This window comes from Corvus brachyrhynchos, unplaced genomic scaffold, assembly GCF_000691975.1.
Source record: "Corvus brachyrhynchos isolate BGI_N302 unplaced genomic scaffold, ASM69197v1 scaffold128, whole genome shotgun sequence".
Lineage (NCBI taxonomy): Eukaryota > Metazoa > Chordata > Aves > Passeriformes > Corvidae > Corvus > Corvus brachyrhynchos.
Genome location: NW_008239648.1, coordinates 90,578 through 110,352, shown reverse-complemented (window position 1 = coordinate 110,352; position 19,775 = coordinate 90,578). Strand labels below are relative to the sequence as shown.

General features: G+C 34.8%; 1 protein-coding gene across 4 annotated transcripts in view; it reads left to right on the top strand.

Moving 5' to 3' along the window:
* Positions 1–19,775, top strand: part of FER (FER tyrosine kinase) — a 158,621-nt gene that overhangs the window by 67,906 nt on the left and 70,940 nt on the right. For 3 of the 4 annotated variants that reach the window (XM_008639842.2, XM_017742362.1, XM_017742363.1), the window contains 3 exons: positions 8,138–8,230; positions 14,550–14,753; positions 18,202–18,324. In XM_008639842.2, the coding sequence (XP_008638064.1) occupies positions 8,138–8,230; positions 14,550–14,753; positions 18,202–18,324 (420 nt within the window). Of the gene's footprint in view, positions 1–8,137; positions 8,231–14,549; positions 14,754–18,201; positions 18,325–19,775 lie in introns of those variants that run through there. The other variant, XM_017742364.1, reaches the window with a different exon arrangement.

Here is a 19,775-nt window from a genome sequence, read left to right as displayed (position 1 = left end):
GGCATTGCTGATTAATAACAGTTCATATCTGAAAATGTACACCAGCCTCAGGTGTTTGAAGGATAGAGGTCTTAATTTTCCCTGTTACGTATTTCCACAGTAAATAATAATAAGGTAATAGCATTTAAACTTAATTTTTGAAAAGTATTTATTTTTTCTAAATTTGTCTGTAAGCTCTCCAGAGTCTTAATTCGTTTGTTAAATTGCCTTTATTGAAATCAGATGTCGTTTACTTGGCATCGTTATGTGATCAATGAGTGGAGGTGTCTTAGGATTTAGTGGTGTAGAGATACATTAAGCAGAGAAGGAATACTTAATTTCAGGGACCTATCTGGACTGCAAAAGCCTTTGTCTGGCTACTTCTTCCTTCCACAAAAACAGTTTTTATACAAGATCTCAGTGCCTCAGCTTAGGTGTAGAGGTACATGTAGTCATCTTTTTCTCTAGAGAACTGCTGACATTCTTGATGATAATTTGGTGAAATCAAAGTATCATCTTAAAAATAAAAAACTGTTGGGTGTGTAAGAGTAAAAATGTACAATAATGTTTCTGGAAACATTATTGCTAACACCCATTAAGAGGTGCTCAACTTCTGTTAAGACCTTTAATACATGTGCGTGTGTTTCAAAAATTTGCTAATTATTTAAAAGATGAAGTTGACATTTCCCTGACATATCATATGTAGCTTGAAAAATTAGTCTTCTGAAAGTCTTAATTAAGAGAGAAAACAGAGCAGACAACTTAACCATACATTCTGTTATGATAGATAGGGATTAAAAAAAAAAGCAAAGGGTCAATCATACTGTAGTTTTCATAATTCTTTTTTAAAAATTAATCTATTTACACAGTGTTTGCTGACATACGAACCTTTCCTAAGTAAAATCTGAGAAAGATTTTTCAGGTTTTTGTCTCCAAATATTTCACCAATCTCTTGCTTAGTACTTTTTCTTTACTGCTGTTTTCCTGGAAAAAAAAAATTACTTCTAGGCTCTGTTATAACTTCAAGATCTGGTGTATAAGGAAAGAAATGCGTAAAAGTAATCATAAGAGAAAAAAAAACTTCATTTTGAAAGAAAAATATTTTTTGATAGTAAGTTGAGTAAATTCCTGAACTTGTTACAAATTGCACATATTCTTTCTAACAACCTTTAAAAAACTTCTAAAACTAACATCATATTGTGTTACTCCTGCAGCCCAGCCTGTAGTAACACTGCCTGATTTCACATATACCAGTAATGACTTCAGAGTTACCACTCAAAATCTAAATGTTCCTGAAGATACCAGGTCACTAGAAGTGATCAAGACAACAAAACATGCTAGAAATTTTCAGGAAAAGAAGAAAGAGAGCAGAAACCGTTACATCACTCTGTAAATTGATGTGCACCTGCTTCCCAAATGCCTTAGAACTACAGAATCATTTAAATTGGAAAACATCTCAGGGGGTGCATCTGGTCCCACTTCTTGCTCAGAGCAGGGCCATCTCTCATGTTATATCAGGCTGCAAGATGCTTTATACATGTTGAGGTTCTAAAAACTCCAGTAATGGAAGTCCCTCTGGGAAACCTCCTTCAGTATTTGATCACTGTCATCGCTGTGAGGTTTTTGGCTTTTTACAGTATCTAACTGGAGTTTTTCTTAATGCAAATTGTCCTTTTGCTTTGTACCACAGAAGAGTTTGGCTTCATGTAACCAATTATGTTTTCAGCTCCCTTAATTAGGAAACTGATCTAGGAGAATTCAGAAAGACAAAATAATGCTCAGCTATGTGGAGGAGCTTCTGTAGAATTAGTGACCAACTAGATGAGCTTTACCAACTTGAGAAATGCAGTGAAGAGGAGTGTAATACAGATGCGTTCTGTACTGGGTGTGAGGATACATGGGAGAAGTGAGTAAGGAGTAATGTCTGTTCTCTCTCTTTGCAGAAGCAAGATGTGTGGGCCATCAAATAACCGCAGTAGGCAAATGATTCAAAGCAAGCCCACAAACACGTTCTTGAAAAACGTGTAATTAAGTTGTGCAACTGGTTGCTACAGCAGTGGGTTGTAATAGGTTATATAGATTCAGAAAACAGCTGAAAATTATGGAAGGAAAATCCTTCCATGACTGTTGCATGTAGAAACATCACATCTTAACTAGTAAGGCTGATCTTATACTACAGATCTTCAGGGACAAAGACATGCTTTGAAGAATTGTCATTCTTTTTTTCTTACTCCACTGGCATAGTCTGGGATATGCCTTTGGTCTGAGAAAATATAACTGTTACTAAATTTCACACTAGTAAGTCTTGTTTTTCAGTCTAACCCCTACAATTCAGAATGGGGAACATTAATTTGCATCCAGTGCAGTGTTTTACAATATGTGTACATCAATTATGCATCATTTCTGCTGCTTTGGAAGGTGTTACTTGTGTTTAAAACAGAAAATGGTGCCTTATCATAAAATGATTTTTGAGTAGCTAAGATAATTGGTTTCACTGTGTACTTGAGATATTTTTAATTAGCTTTGAGTGTTTAAATTTTTAATAACTATATTATGTATACATGGCTCTGCACAGTTCTAGATATCTACAATAGTGAACTAAGAAAATGCGTATTATCATTCCTGGAAAGGGGCTCCAAAAAGATGATCTGCTCAACTGAAGTAATAAGCTTGTATTCAGGCAGCAACTGGTTTTGTATGTGAGTGCCATGTTAATATTTTAAAATACTCTGGGATTTTTGGTAAAGACAGCATGATTCTTTATCTGGTTTTCTACATGTGGTCTGAGATATCCAGTTCTGTCATGGATGGGACAGAAAAAAAAAGAGAGAACAACCTTTTGAGGAAAGAGATTAGTGTTATTTCTGAAATAAAATCATAGACTTTAGGGATGTTGGCCATGTTCTGCTGTATGCTCACATTTTAATATGTCAGCATTTACATCTCTTTCAGTAAGTGCTAACAGCTATAAAACAGACACATGAAGATTCTGTGGTTAGTATATCCACTCATCAACAGGCAGGCCATAGTTAATGGCACAGTCTAAGTTTATGATATGCTTTTGGGGCTGCTCCTAAATGACTTAATCTCCTCTACTGAAGTGACTAATGCAGAGGATCATTTTCAGAAAAGTTCCTGCTTGTAAATCACAAAAGAGTTGAAGAGTTCCTGCTTGTAAATCACAAGAATTCATTCTCACACCGTACTTCTACTGACTTCTAAAAAACCAAGAATATTCCTTGTTCTGCCCGTTGTCTAAATTTGAAGCCTTAAGATGAATGTTGTCAGACACCTTTTTCATCAAGGAAATTGTATATTCAAACAAGAAACGAAGCTAGCATTCACTTTACGAAAACAATGTTAATTGCTCTGGCAGATACTGTCTGTATGCCTGTTTTATCTGTATCTTTATTGAACATACCATTTGCACTAGCTGCTGGAATTTCCTTGTCTGGTTTTATCATACAGCCCTTGTGCTGTACCGAAATAGTTTTCATCAAAATCTCTGAGGACCAGTTCCCTAGTCAAATCACAGAAACAGTGATATTACTCTCTTCTTTTAGATATCACTGATTATGTTCTTCTAATTGAAATCTGCTTTTCTTCTGAGAGCATTTTCTCTTTGAATTGGAGAGTAGTCATCACATTCCATTTAAATTTCCTGTGAAGGTTCTGTGGTTTAATTTGCAAGCCCACATTCAACTTCTGTATCCATGTGGACAGTTCACATCTGACTCACAAGGCATTTTTTTTTCTTTGAATGGAATAGTATTAGAGTATGAGCTTATTTGTATCACTGTACATACATGGCTGACCAGTGTTTTAGGAATATTCAATATATTCTGCCTTGCCCTTTGTCTCTTACTGATAATCTTCCACCTTTGATTGGTAGTGTTACTATTTGCCTGTCCCTCAGAAGCATTAATTCTATTTTACCTTTATCTTAGATCTCTCTCCAGCCTCTTAACTTCTTTGCTTTTCTAAAAAGAGTATAGACTATTTTTCTTTTACAATAACAGCTAAAATATAGCCCAAATCCTGCATTTATACAGCTAAAAAGCTCTTCTGAGCTTTTACATCACGCAGTTCAATTTAAGCAAAATCTTTTTTTCCTGTTGCTTTGTCTTGCATATATTCATTGGAAATACTGTTGTGACTATGACTCATCTGGCCTGTCTCTTTGATTGTGTCACACTGCTGGGTATATTGTTTTGTTTCTCAGGCACTCCTAAGATTTGCAGTGATTTGGTTCCGTGACAGAACTGTGTGCTTGGCGAATGGGAGATTGTTGTCCACAAGACAGTATCAGTTGCAGTGCATGACCATAGAAGATAAATTGTAGTGAAAAATCCACTGGAACACACAGAACCTCAGGCTGCTCGAGATCCCCCAAAGAGAACATAGGAAACACAGAAGCCCAAGTTCTGGTCATATATAAAGATGCAATTGAAGAAATCCTCAAGTAAAATAGCAAGTGCTTCACTTGTGTTTTTCAACTGACTTGAATCCTGCCCTTCTTTTTTGGTTCTTGGGCTTTATTTCTCCTTTCTGTCTCTTGTAAGAAGACAAGAATGGAAAGTGAAATTAAGTGTCAGAATGGTTGTCTTGTGTTGTGACATCTCTTGAAAAAAGCTGAAGTAATTGTTTCCCCTCTTAAGAAGGAAAGAAAACTGAACAGCCTGTATCCTTCTGTTCCAGCACTCCGCAGGAGCTGCCCCACCATGCTTCAGTGATACCAGTAGGGTTATAGCCGTACAAGTGTGACCACATCTTCCTGTTTACTCCCCAGCTGCGTGCATCAGCATAGGGATGTTTCAGTGGGCTCCCAGGGAAGCTGGCTTTGTGTCTGGCTGAAATTCCCTGGTGTTCTTTCAGGTGTTTGTCTGCTGACCTGCCTTTATCATTGAAAAATATGATGATATCCCCCTCCTCAGGTATATCTAGTTTGACATAGTTAATTTCAGTTCATTGTGGGGAGTCATTAGAAACATGGCTAGTCCTAAAAAGGGAAATACCAGTCAATGCATTTTTCATAGTTCTTTGTATTGTGTTCTCATGACACAGGTGTGTTTAAACATGCTTGAATAGGTTAAAATGTTCTCTAATGACAGCTTGTATTTTCATACATACCTAGCTTCTTAATGGTAGAGTTCAATTTTTTCTGTAGTAATTCAGTTATTGCATAAAATATTAGGGCCCACAGGTAAGTTTGCTTTCTAGTGAAATTGGTGTTGTATAAAATAAAGAAGTGAGAAATCATGCTACCATTTTCTTGATATCTCTGCAAGTAATTAATTTAAACTGAAATGAATCAGCTAATATGCTTTAGTAGCTGCCTTGTGTATGCTAGCAAATATATTACTCCATAATGCTCTCTACAGCATCCCTGAAGTAGAATTCCTTATTCCTTTTCTGTGTCTAGCTCAGGTTTGTTTGTCTGATAGTCGTGTGTCTTACAACTGTGAAACTTTTGTCATGACTCCATATTTGGCATGTTTGTTCTGTTTGGTGACATGATGTCTGTTGGAATGAGCATTGTGTGTAATTATAATGGACTTTGTGAGCACACAGTGTCTCTGCTAGGTTCCTTCAGAAATTTTACATAATAGCTTGAGGTAATCCTTTCACCTACTAAATTCTTTGTTGGATTGAGAGGGGCTTGACTGAGAGGTTAAAAATTTGATGTGGCTAGGGAGAGATCACTGAAAGATAGCTCTGTTGTGTATTTGCTTTTATTTTGTAAATCAGACTTAAAATAACATTCTGATTTTAACTAGTAAGATTGTATGCACACATGTACATAAATATATACATATAAAAAGAAGAATATTCTAGGTTTCAGTTTTACACTAGTTTAGAAAAAACAATATACTTAATATGCATCTTAAAACCCCATTATAATGATTTCTGTGTTATTTTGAGTTAAAAACAGGTTTCCTGTAAGATCTAATGGATCCTTTTAAGGTACCCTGCAGCTGGGCAACGGCAGAAAAGATATCAGTAGAAGGCCACTGTTGCAGCTCTTTAGTTTTATCTAGGTTACCCTAAAAATACTTGAATGTAATAAATAAACTCAGTACAGGCTACAGTTGTGTTTTGTCATATGTTTGGTTATGCCTGCTGTGCATACAAATTGTGAATCTTCATTGCTGTAAGATACAGAGTAGTTTCAGTATGTCAGGGGAAAGAGCCATGGAAATGCTAAGTAGTGTTTATAAATGTATTGCAGTTGGAACAGGACGTGCTACATTTTGAACAAAGCCAAAGTTTATCCTTTAAATCCACATTTCAATATTCACTCTATTTAATACGACTGTTTGCCTCTGTATGTCATTCAGTGATGCTAATCAAAGTTGGCACAGTCCTTGAGACTGTTATTTTGAGTCAAAAAAGTTCCCTCTTGTTAATAATTTTTTTTCAGGAGAAACTGGTGAGTGTAGAACCTTACTTGTAGTTGGGTGTTGTCACTAGATCAGCTGGCTGTTAGTGTCCACTAGAAAGAAAACTCTTGAGTTTTGGTTGTGGGAAGTGAAGTAGAATTTGTGCATCTTTTGGTAACTTATTTTCTCCTGTTATATAAGAAGTATACATTTAATTGGTATCTCATGGCTCACTTCTGAAGAGATGTGCGGAATGGATCATTCCACAACCAGCATGCAAGCAAGTACAGACTTCATGTCTTAGTTGTTAATGTGGTTTTTTTGTTTGGGTTTGGGTTTGTTTGGTTTTTGTTTTTGTGGGTTTTTTTTGTTTTTTTTTTGTTTTTTTTTTGTGAAGGCAGTTTAATTCAGCAGCATTATAAGAATAAAAATCAGGATTCAGCACACAGTTGTTTTATTAAAATAAAATTATTTGGTATATGACAATACTTAAGTCTGATAAAAGGTATAAAAATGTTACTGTTGGGTAAGTGGGCGCATAGTTAATGAGTATTTCTGTGATGGATACAATCCCCATCAGAGTTTTCACAATTTGACTGGTTTTTGCACTCTTTTATTTAATAGCATATAAATTAGGGCAAATTGCAGACTTTTGCTACCAAATAAATAGCACTATTTTGCTAAGATAATGTTTAACCTGTATCTTGTAAAATAAACTGTATTTGGAAATAATTTTCAAACACTGCTAAATACGATGTACAGAATGTATACATTTTGTTGCTTGTTTGGAAGTCCTGGAATAAACTGAAACTGCATTTATTACATTATGAGATTTTTGGTTTCTTCTATCAAAGGTGTACATTAGAAACTTAGAAGCAATTTTTCTTTGTAACACTGGCAAACAGTTGCGGTCTGTCTCAATTACCAGTTTTTTACAGTTTAGTTAACCTAAAGCTAATTAGCATGAGGTTGTTAATGTGTCTCTGCTTCAAGTTTATTTACTTTGTGAGTACTCATAGAAATATCTTTGCTGTTTCTGAAGCTGATTTACAACCAATGAACTCATTTTGTCCATGTTAAAAGTACTTTTTTTTTTAAAAGATTGTTATTAATTTTGAGAGCTGATAGTAAGAGATGAAGAAAAATACAGTCTTTGGACTAAGTCAGCTTATGAGACCTTGGAATTTACATTGGCTTATGCTGAACTAGAGATGCGTAAAGGCTGTTTCAGTGTTCCAGTCAGAGCCCTATTCATGCAGAATTTTAAATCCAGACAATGGCTACACTTATGGTTTACAGTAATGCCAGAAGAGAAATGGCTCCTGTATCTTGCACCAATGGGTGCTAATATTTAGAAGTAGTCTGTTGTTATAGAAGAACCTGTTAATAAAAGGAAAAAACCCTAAGCATGTATTAAGTAAGGATAATGCACATACGTAGAGCTTTTAACTATGTGGGGGTTTTTTATGGTATATTTTTGAATCATTGTCCCTTTAAAATGATAGGTATTTCAGGAGAACTGAGAGTTATGTCTCATGTTTTTAGGATATAAAATATACTTAAAATAATTGCACAAAATATTTCAGGAAATATAGAATTTTTAAGTGGTTAAATTGATCTGAGCTTAATCCTGCTGATGTTGACATTTCCTGGCTTGTATGAATAGAAGCTCAGCCCCTATCTCTTGTTAAAGTAAAATTCAAGAATTATATTGCACATTCTCCAATAAATCCTACAGATTTGCTTGTTTTCACTGAAGATTCTGCCCTTTCTCCTAGGACAAGAAGGATAAAGTCTCAAGATTTGACACTATACGTCATTCCATAGCTGGAATTATAAGGTCTCCAAAATCCATGTTGGGCTCATCATCAGTAAGTAGTACCAATACTGTAGTGTTGTGATATATTCTGTTATTTTTACATCTTAAATAAGATTTTTTTCCTTGAAACATCATGCATTTCCATTTGAATGGACAAAAATCACATTATAATAATGTTACATAAACACTGTTCTGATTGATCAAGACACAGGATAATATTGTGGTGTAACAGTATGTCAGAATAACTTGCTACACTTTAAGAGAATCACAGTATGTATGTTCTTTGCAGCTTCCACAGTGGTACTGTGTTGTTCAGAATACTCTTCCCAATGAGGCTGATTTTCCTGAAATGTACTGTATTATAATAATCTGTAGTAGGTTAGATGGCCATACATGTTTTAGCAATTGTTGCAATAATTGTATTCACCATGTTTGTTATAAAAGCTCCAGTGTAAAAGCATATTGTTACTACTGCTCCTGGTACAATTTAAGTAACTAAGTGTTATAGATCTTGCTTAAAACCCCACTAAAAATGGTTGTTGAGTATTTCCGGGGTATAGTTGGCTTTTGTTCGAATTCTGTAATGTCTGGAAAATCTTCCTTGTTTCTTTTACTTTTGCAGTTCCTCTTCTTTGTTTCATATGGAGGCTTGCAAGATTAGTTAGAATACTTGAGCACCTACCTAGGGATGCATTAGATTTTACTTGAAAACCTTCTTCCCGTTTTTTTCTTTAAGTGGAACATGCAATCACCCTAATGCTCCCAAGATAAAATCAAACCAAAACAACAACTCAAAAAACAAGCGAAGGGGAAAAAAAAACCTGTAAGAAAGTTGGGCAGAGTTTTTAAAACTGTTTAAAATTGCCTTTTAATTGTGATCTTGTCTGCTAAAATATAAGCTCAAAATAGCATTCTTGAAAAAACTTCAGAAGCAAGGGGTTTTCTATTTTACGCTGCAGGCTTGCCTCCAAGGACCCATTAAAGGACACAGCAAGCCACATTTAAGCTAGACAATATTGGGTGGATTGGTTGAAGAGATAACAATTACATATGTGTAAATGCACATGTGTATACAGAGGAAAATCGTATATGGTAATGAAGGAATGGAAAAGTAAATATGACCATGAGATAAAATTAGGATAGAAAGGCTTTTCCTCTGAAAAACATGGAAGTTGTATGACATTTGAAAAGTAACAGGAAAAACATTGCTGAAATACTGAAATTTCCTTGATGTTAGACAAAATCTCCACATTATTGTGATTTTCATTTTATAAAACTTCTAATTGTTTCAAAAATGCAGCATTTCATAGTAAGAACCCATTAAAATGTGCATTTCTGTGACCTGTGTTTTTTTGTGTGGGTGAGAAAAAGCATTCACCTCTATTTCAATGTATTATAAAACTTATGACTTCAAAATAAACCAAAAAGCTTCCACAAACCACAGAACAAACCTACCTAAAACTGCTTCAGATAAAAATTGGAAGAGAAAAAAAAATCTCAGGAGGAAGATTAAAATAAAACATTTAGATTAAATCAGGGGAAGTCAATGTGAAAATTTCAATTGGCTTAAAGTGTCATTAAATAAGCTATGTTTCACACTCTGATTTTCATTCCATGGAACCTGATGTAAACCTGGCTGTAGATACATGGTAGATAGGATTGGTGAAACCTTGGAATATGTTTGGAAGAAGTAAGATTGGCCTTGGTTCATTTGAATCAGAAAGTAAAATATGAGTAACAAGTGCAATCTTGATTACTTGTCATTTAAATGACACCTAAATGACTTCAGAATTAGAATATATAAACTAGCCAATTCTCAGTTTTGCTTTTTGTTTTGGTTTAGCGATTTCGTGTGTGTTAGAAATGCTGACCATACATATACAGCTAAAATTTGCTTCATGAATTACTACTTAGCTATTAAATGAGGTTGGCTGTTTCCCACTGACAATTATGTAACCATGCTTAATTGCTAAATATATAAACTGGTACTTAAAACTTATTATCCATCAACAAAGTATTCCAAGCAATTATTGAATATGTATTATAAAGTAATATTCACATACATAAAGAATTTGTTATTTTTTTAGATAGACCAGTACAAAAAAGGATCTCATAGCAGATTTGGGAAAGGACTGGTACTGATCCTCTCATATAGTCTGGTCTAAAATGTCTTCTTACCTAGCTGTTTTCAAATTATCTGTTTTAAATATTGAAAGGTTTTAAAGTATTTTTAAATATGTAATTTTTACCTATATTGAAACTTTAGAAATGGAGCAATATCTTTAAATGTGGTGCTATTTTAAAAACACTGTCCAATATATTTAATTCGTGAGATAATTGAATTTTGTTTGTATAAATTAGAGAGGACTAATTTTTTGTATGTCGTCTGAAAAAAGTCATAGGGAAATGGTCTCATTCCAAAAGCAGTCAGGAGTTTTTGTGTGTTAACATTGAAACTCTATATATGCTCTCAGAATGAGAAGGTAAGGGGTAATACAGGAAAAGAGTGTAGTTTGAAGAGAAAGCAACACAGCTAAAGATTCACGTAGTTTTTCTTGGACAAAACGCAAGCCAATTTACTGTAACAGCAAGAGACATAAGTTTAATCAAATGAGGAGAGGAAACACAACAATGGGGGTAACTTTCATGTACCTGTGATGAAATGCTGTGAATAATCTGAATGAAGAGTCTGAACAAATTGCATCATGAATGCCTGCTTCTGCCCTTCTGCATATTTTTTTTTGTACAAGATATTTGAGCTTGACACAAACATCCGCTTTTGTTTACAGGATAATTTTTTTATTGTTTATAGGATAATAGGTGGAATTAATGCTTGTTTCAGATGGTATATTATTAGCATGTGGGAATGAGCCAGGTACACAGAGGTGGAATGTCCATAGGGTATTGTCTCAAATTATCAACCTAAATTTATTGCTTTACATTCTCATTTGTGTCCGTGCTACTCTTTTACACTGTGAGAGAAAAAATATCTTGAGAAAATGTTTTGTTCTCTCAAAGATGGAAACTAAGGAACTACTGAACATTTGCATTCAGAATATATACAAAAATACAATATTGAGCATGCTATTAGTGTAATAAAATATCATCCCCATTATTTTTATTTAATTGGTAGTGCAAGTGCAGGAATAATATACAAGTTTCTGGGGTTAGAAATAACACACTGCTGTTTGCTCAGTTTTTCTCTTGAAATAAGGGCAGCAGCTGGGACTGCTTCCTTTTACTCTTGCAGAAGAGCACATACAACATGGATTGTTAAACAGAGAGAGAGAAAGGGGCTCAATATAAGTAAAGAGGACAGTACTAGATCCATGAGGATCATGATGAAGTATATGAGGCCATCTCCTCATAGAAGAAAAAGTGTGATTAAATATAGAAAGACACACACCCCAGCCCCATCCAATAATCCATGAGTAAAATATGGCAATAAATGGAAATCTTGAGGGAAAAAGAACAGGCATAAAGAAAAAGAGGGGGAAGGCGGGAGAGTAGAAATTCGTAGTGTGAGTTCCTTTCCTTGTGCATGATTTGGTTAATTATTTTTACCTTCAAGCCAGATTAACAGCAAAAATCCTAGAAACAGTCTTTCTTCCTTTAGGCTGTTGAATCATGGAGTGCTTCTGTAAGTGTACATACAAGTGAGAAAGAGATCCATCCTCCAAATAAGATTGTAAAACATTAAGGCCTAGAATATAAAGTTGTCGTATTAACTTGCTGGCTGATAATTTAAGTAGAGTTTAAAGAAAAGAGGTGGGAATTCCATTTTGCATGGGTAGCTTTTTTTTTTACTCTATTTTCCTCAAAGACCAACCTATCATTTAATTCTAGATATAAAATGCAGTAGAAATATTAGTATTAATAGTGGTAAACTGAGTTGAAATCAATATTAATATGGTTATATATCCTGCATTGATACTGTTTTTTTCTGGGCTTTCAGCCATGTTTTATTCTGTAGCCAGTCAGGGTCAATATTGTATCATAGAGAAAGTATGTTGGAATTAGAAGACTTGTTCACAAAAATAAAGCAATTTAAAAATAATTCAAATAACACTCAAGACAAGAATAATTGCCGCCTACTTCATCAGAAAAACCACAATGATATGATAAAAAGTAAAGGTAAGGTAAAGTGAAGGACAATCAACAGAGAAAACTTTGTGGAATTTCCATTGTTTCCATCTAAAGTGATAAATAATACTTCAATCAAATTTAAAAGGGAAGGAAAATTGATGATAGAGTTACAGACGGCACTGTACTTATCTATGTCTAAAATGCTCCGTGTTCCTTCCATAAGCTCCTTCTCTGTCATAAAGGCTCTTAAGATGTTTTGTTTTGGGATGTGATCCTGACTGTCTGAATGGTGCCTTAGCCTCTTTGTGCATAAGCAGGTGTTACTGTCTGGTGGGTTCCTTTTTAAGCTATAAAATAAATTGCATGTCAGGTTGGGTTTTTTTAAACTTTGTTTTGTGAAGGCCATGAAGTAGATTAGTAACCCTATACTGGCCTTTTATACTTAGAAACTTTCCCTCTCAAGTAGAAATCTGCTCCTGTGTTAAAGGGTTTGCTGCTGTGAACATAACAGAGATCTAGGTTTTCTTTCAAGTCAAGCTCAGCATCTTTGAACAATAAATGTTCAAGTAAATAACGTTGTCTAACCTTTTGAAAGCTTTTGTCTTTATTTTAGGAATTTGTGAAAGAAAATGACATAATGTCATTTAACAGTGGCTGACAGCTTTCACCTGAGATGGTTTTTAACTGTTGATGAAACTGAAAGATATGACTGCCTTCTTGGCCAATCAATATCTCTGCTTTTTAGCAGCTCACTGTGCTGATAAACACATAACCTTGGAATACAGCTTTTGCCTCTAAAAACTCGGTGTAATTTGTGTTCAAGCTGTAGTTATTTCTTATGTAGTCCTTCCTATCTCTGACTCTGTAGAAGAGCACACTCACTCTTTCTAGTGATGTCTGTTGGTTATAGTACTTGTTACAAATCTCAGGTATGAAATTCTCCTTGAGAATTTCATCCATGATGGTTCTCTCTGTCTGTTGATGTCTGAAAACAAAAGCGTCTGTCAGGTTCTTAGATATGTTCTCCAGCTTTCCATCAATATCCTGAACTGAACTAGTCCTTTGAGGTATAACTTAGGCAGCCAGGAGCCAGTAAAGACATTTTTCAATAGCTAAAACTTTATGCAAGTGCTAAAGAATTGCAGATATTTGGAAACAAAAATTTCTGAGTAGATTCCCTTTCTTGGGTCTGCTCATTTCCACTCTGAAAGTCTGAGATCATTCCTAGTGTTTTTTAGACTAGGTGAGGGGTTGTAATCTAAGTGTCTTCTGAGGAAGACCCTAAATGTGCAGGTGGCCTCCAAGCTGGGTTTTTAGCAGGGCAGAGCAATAGGAGAGGTTAATTCTGAGTGGTGTGCTTTGTTTGCATGTGTTTGGTTGTCCTTCACTGAGGTGTAGGTCTCCGTGCTGATATGTAGATGCAATTCAGGAGGCTGGGAAACATTCACATACCTGTTTTACTCACAGTACAGTGTGCACTGCGTTACTTGTTCAGCATTTTACCACTCTGGCTGTGAGAATTTCTATGAGCTCTGGCAGTGGTTTTGAATGACATACAGCTTAAATGGGGGCTTGCCTTCCTACCCATAACAAATAAATCTGAGGTGGTCATTGACAAAGTACAGAGTTTTCTTCAGTGTTTCTTAAATAATGTAGGCATGTTAATGTGTGAAATCATAGGTTAAAGCTCATGAACTTCCACTTACTGCTGTTAGTTTCCATTTGCAGTCAATTCCATGTAGTGAAAATAACAGAGTTCATAAGGACACTACACTCAGGTGTGTATTCTGCACTACAGGGTGCATGGTAGGAAAAAAGTCTCATAATTATTGATTGAGTTGGGATGCAATTGATAAATTCTGCGAAAACAGTTTACCAATTCAAGTCATTTGTATAAGTCAACTTATTATGGTTTTGTTTGAGAAGTTTCTGTCTGGATAGAGACATGAATAATACTCAGTTGTTAATAGCATGTCAGAATGTGTGAGAAAGAGTTGGTTAGTATGGGTTACAAAAACCAGCAGGCCAGATAAAAGATATTACATGTTTTTATGGATGGTGCCTTAAACTTGTGCTTTTGACATACTGATTTTTCAGGTAAACAGAAAAGAAAGTGATCAATATGCTTTTGTGCAAGTAAGAGCCTTGATCTTGTTGGTTAATTGAAACACATAATTTAGATACATAAAAGAGAAATTATTGTTGTTTGTGATACTTTTCATGTACAAGTAAACTCTTAAAAATGTACTAATATAGTAACATTTTTCTTCAATATTTTTCCCAAGTTCTTTGATGTAATCTCAACCACTGAGAAACCGTTGTCTGAGCAAGATTGGTATCATGGTGCAATTCCAAGAATAGAAGCCCAGGAGCTGTTAAAACAGCAAGGAGACTTCTTGGTGCGAGAGAGCCACGGGAAACCTGGTGAATATGTCCTTTCTGTGTTTTCAGATGGACAACGGAGACACTTTATCATACAATATGCTGATGTACGTCTCTGATATAGTACTGAATATTCAATTTAGGATCTACATAGTTTACTATAGCAAATGGATTTAGCCTTTCTGTGAAAGTGTGAAAAAGTGTTGGAAATACTTCCATCAGTGCTGGAATCAGGGGAAAAGGTCGTTTTGGGAAACAAAGGAAAAATGTGAAGTATCAGGTTATTCAATATCTTTTATCTTATATTGAAAAGCCAAGATATTTCTATAAATGTTTTGAAATCTAGAACTTGTTACTCCTTATTTATGCATGTACATTTGGTTATTTTAAACCCATTTTCGTTGTTGGTGCAAATTAGGTTACTTTTAGTTCAGACTGTAAAGATCACACTGAATCTTCCTGAAAAATGGAAACAGCCATGGAGAAGAAAATAATCTCTATTGGCTTTTATACAGATGAGAATTGGAGCCCAATTGGACTTGAGATGCTTATGTTCTTTTTAGTCCTGTGGTTATTGTTTTGTTCAGTATAACACAAACGCTTCTGGATGTTGCGCAGTGTGCATGCTTCTAAGGACCAGAACTGAACCCCTTGTTGCTCTGACTAAGGAAAAATTGATAACTTAATTAACAATATATTAGTTACTATCTGCCTTTATGCAGTGTATTTCTTTTTATTCTTGTTAATGCACTGCTTGGTCTTTTTAATGTATGTATTTTTCTTTTTACCTTGCAGAATTTTAAACTTATACGAAATGTGCCAGTTGCCATAACATTACTAGAATTTTTTCTTGACGTATGAAATTGCAGCAAATCATTCTCAGTTTTGATTCAGTAGTGGTGTCTTTTCAGTCTCTTGTAATAAAGTTTCCCACATACAGAAAAATTCTCAAATTTAATCGCATAATGATATTTACACTGAGGGAATTTCAGTCTGAATCCCCAGATGATGCAACATGCCTGGGGTAACTCAATATTGTGTACCTGGTTTATTTCCTTTTAATGAGAGGCAGTGATATTTTTCAAACTTCAGAGAGGCTGGAATGCTTCTCTAGGATTTAATGATTATAGATACTTGTCATGCTGGAGAGTGTTCATTAGTTCTCACCTAGAATTTTCCTTGTAGAAGTAACACACACACAGTCAGTTTTATTTTATTTTGATTTTATGACCTTAAAGTATTTTGATGTGTCAGAGTGCTGAATGAGAAAATAAAAGCAGTAGAATTACCTGTACCTAGAGTCTTACAAGATGCTTGGTGTTCCCTGACTGGACCCAGCAGAAATAAATACACATTATATATGTGGTGTGACTGAAATAATTTTGTGCAAATCATTGTATGTGGCAAGTAGATCTTCAAAAAGATAGATTGGACTGTCAAGTTGAAGTTCCAAGTATTACTTCGAGGCCTACCTTTAAGCTGACTCTTCTTTTTTGCTGGGGGGGGTTTCCACCAAAGCAAAATGAAACAAAACAAAAAAACTATCTTTATCTCCGTAATTTTGTACTTTCTCCTAGCAATTATATTTGAAATGTGAGACTGATACTGTTCAATGTTGCATAGCTTGGACAGTCCCAGCATCATCAGGTCAAGATATCTATCTGCTTGTACATTTGCTAGTAGAGCATTATGTTCATCTGCTCTTGGGATTAATTTGTGGTAGATTTTCTTGTCAATCATGGAAGTTAACACTTTTTTTTCTTAAAGATGTTCAGTACTCTGTATGCACTCCTATGGGGTGAATTTTCTGAGGATGAGAAAAAGCCTATTAAGCTCTAGAAAGTAGGTGTTGGGAGTGTTAGGGTCATACAGTGAGGGATTTATTCATGAACATTTTTGTGGGCAAGTTTGGGGAGAGTTTAGTATAAAGGATTTGTTTGTTTGTTTACATTAGTATGAACAATGTGGAATTTGGTCTCTGACTGGTCAAATCACACTCATGGATCATTGAGAAGTCTCTGTATTTTCTTCTGAATCAAATACTGAAGATTAGAGTAGGACATTTGTTTTAACAGCAATCCTTTTTTTGTATAAGTGTTTCATCTCTGGTTTTACCATTATTTTAAAGGCTAATCTCGATACAACTATGAGTGTGATAAATTAATTCATCATTCAGCTTTAAGCATCAAAATTCACTGTTGTGATTCAGGGCTATCGTCATTTTCACTTGGGCTTATTTGAGGCTGTGCCATTTAAAAATTTTTGTTTGTTAGTGACCTTAGGGTCAGGATGGGGTGTAAATACACAGAATCAAAGGACACTGCCTGCCCTGAAAGGTTTTACATAAATGGCAGCAGATGGGTGTGTGGCTGAATGTGGGATGAGGAAATAATAGGCAATAGGGGTGGTTGTGCTGAGGAGACTCTTGGGGCATCAGGATTTTTGGATCATCAGCACGGAAGTATGAAGGAGCTTATTTGAAAAGAATGGAAACTAGTGTTAGTGGTCACTCAAAGCTGAGTCACTCTTTAATAAACAACAAAGCATTCAGACTATGGAAACATTTTTTATTTTAGAGATCTCTGAATGTTAAAAACAGCTGACTTGACCCAACTGTCTTCACCAACAGCAGTGACACGTTTCCAGAAGTTAATGCTTTAACCCTTAAGGGAAACAATGAACTTAAAATGCACTGTGCAAGGAATTCAACCCTGGGGGCTAGAAAGGATGCATGCCAGTGCTGGCGGTGTTCATTGACCAGTTGTGTAAATGAACTTGAATCACCATCTGTGCTCAGAGTTTCTTTAATTGCAGTACTTGTTCACTGTTGCCATTGTCAGGCTGGCTTATGGCAGCTACTGCCCTGTGGGAAAAGCTCTCTACATGTAGATGCTGAGTCTTAAGAAAGCAAGAGACTTTATCGTGTTTCACAATCAGCTGCAGGATCGTGCCTAGCTTCTCTCTGAATCCTGTGCGTGACCTGCCTTTGTCTCTAGCTCGTTTAGAACCTCCTGGTAAATACTCTTCATTAAAGAACAATCATGCATCCTATATTCTCTGCCAGGGATTTACTAATTTTAGGAAACGATAAATGAAGGAAGATGAGATTAGGATAATATTGCTTATATCCTGTTTATTTTATCTCTTTTTGTATTTTATTATATAGATGTTTTAGTTTGCTTGCTGTAATTTTTAGAAATAATTCAGAAGTCGGTTTTTCTGGTTTAGGGTATTTTTATTTCACTCTGTAATAGTTTTGAGTGTAACTGGCCTATTTAAATTAAGAGTTTAAATAGTTATTTTATCATATTGCTTTAAATGACTGGTGCCGTAATTTGGCATGTATTAATTTATCATTTTCCTAATTATCATTCCAGTTAAGTCAGTATAAATGCTATTCTGTAGGTCAGAAAAGGAATATAAAATAACTCTGTAAAAGTGTACATTTTTTTCTTTGTTGTTACTAGTGAAGGAAGTTTGGTTGTGCACTTTTGCAGTTTCTTGTTCAAACTATTGCTTGTAGAGAAGTAACTTTTTCCTTTTGCCTCCATACAGAATCAGTATCGTTTTGAAGGAACTGGGTTTCCAACCATTCCTCAGCTCATAGAACATCATTACACAACAAAGCAAGTTATTACAAAGAAGTCAGGTGTTGTTCTGCTTAATCCTGTTGTTAAGGTAATGCATACATTCCAGAACCTTAATTTAACTGACAACAATTTTGCGGGGTTTGTCTTATTATTTAAAATAAGATCCTATGGAACTTCTCAGAAGATTTTCCTTTTTTGTTCGTTTTGTGACTCTGTTCCTGATCTCTTTCAAACTTCTCACCTCTGCAATACATTCACTTAAAACAACTCTCCATCCTGATTTTTACAATGAATTTTTGCTATTTTGAAAGAATGGCATTCAACTTCTTAACCAGGTATCCTCTTACTTTTCTGTTTGGTTTCACATTTGGATTTCCCTACTAAGTAATTCAAAGTAGTAGCTCACTGCCATTCCTTCTATAAAGTAAAAAATTTCTTTTATATAATGGAGAAGGTCTCATGAAATTTGGAAGACTTACAACAACTCCATTTTATCTCTGTTTTATATCACAAAAGTAAGTTAGACACAGAAAAAGGTACTAATATTCCAGTATCAACAAAAATTTAAAACAAAATTTCCCTTTTTAATCAGGAAGCTACTGTAGAAAGTCTTTCAGGAAACAAAAAGGGATAAGTATTAAATTATATTAGAGTTTTAAGAGTCTCCTTGACTTCTTCCAGCAGTTTTGCAGTTAGTATCTATCTAGCTGATACTTCATTCATAAGCCAACTCCACTTACACCTTTGCATCTTAACTATGGGTAAGCCTTTTGTTCTTGATATATTTATTTTTTTAAGACTGGCTTCAAGCCTGTGTTCAACAAAATTTTAGGAAGTATGACAATTTATATTTTACCATTAGTTACCTACTCCAGGGTCCTAGTTCTTTCCTGCTAATAAGCCTAAGAAAGTAAAACATGTTATTTTTCTCAAAATTACATTTAATCTGCACTTTACTATTTTATGTAATTTTAAAATTTTGAGAATGGGACATTGTAAATACGCATTTTATGTTAATATTTTGCTGAATGCCAAACTGATGCTTCATTGAACATAGGATATTGTTTGCATTTATTGTAGATCACATGAGAAAGCATAGGACATTATTTTTGATGTGTTAATAATTCTTTTTGATATAAATAGTTTAAGCTACAAGTAAGGGGTAGTGAAGCTCAAAATGAAATACTTTAAAATCTTTTCGCAAATTTCTCTCTCTCTTTAATACCGTGTTTGTTTTTAATATGTAATGCTTTTTCAGTTTCCTGTGAGAGCAGCCCTGTTTTAGCAAGTGTAAAACTATAGTATGGTTTATTACTACATAATCTTAGTTATTGTCTGTTAAACTGGAACACATCATCTGTAAAACATCATCTCTTCATTCTCTTGTTTACTTTGAAGATGGGAGGTTTCATATTCCTGACATTTTTGTTTCATTTTGTGTCATTTTTTAATAGAGTTAAGTTTTAATTTATCCATACTCTTGTGTAAGTATAGCCAAATAATTTTTCTAGTACCTGTCTTCTAGAAGAAACATGTTCC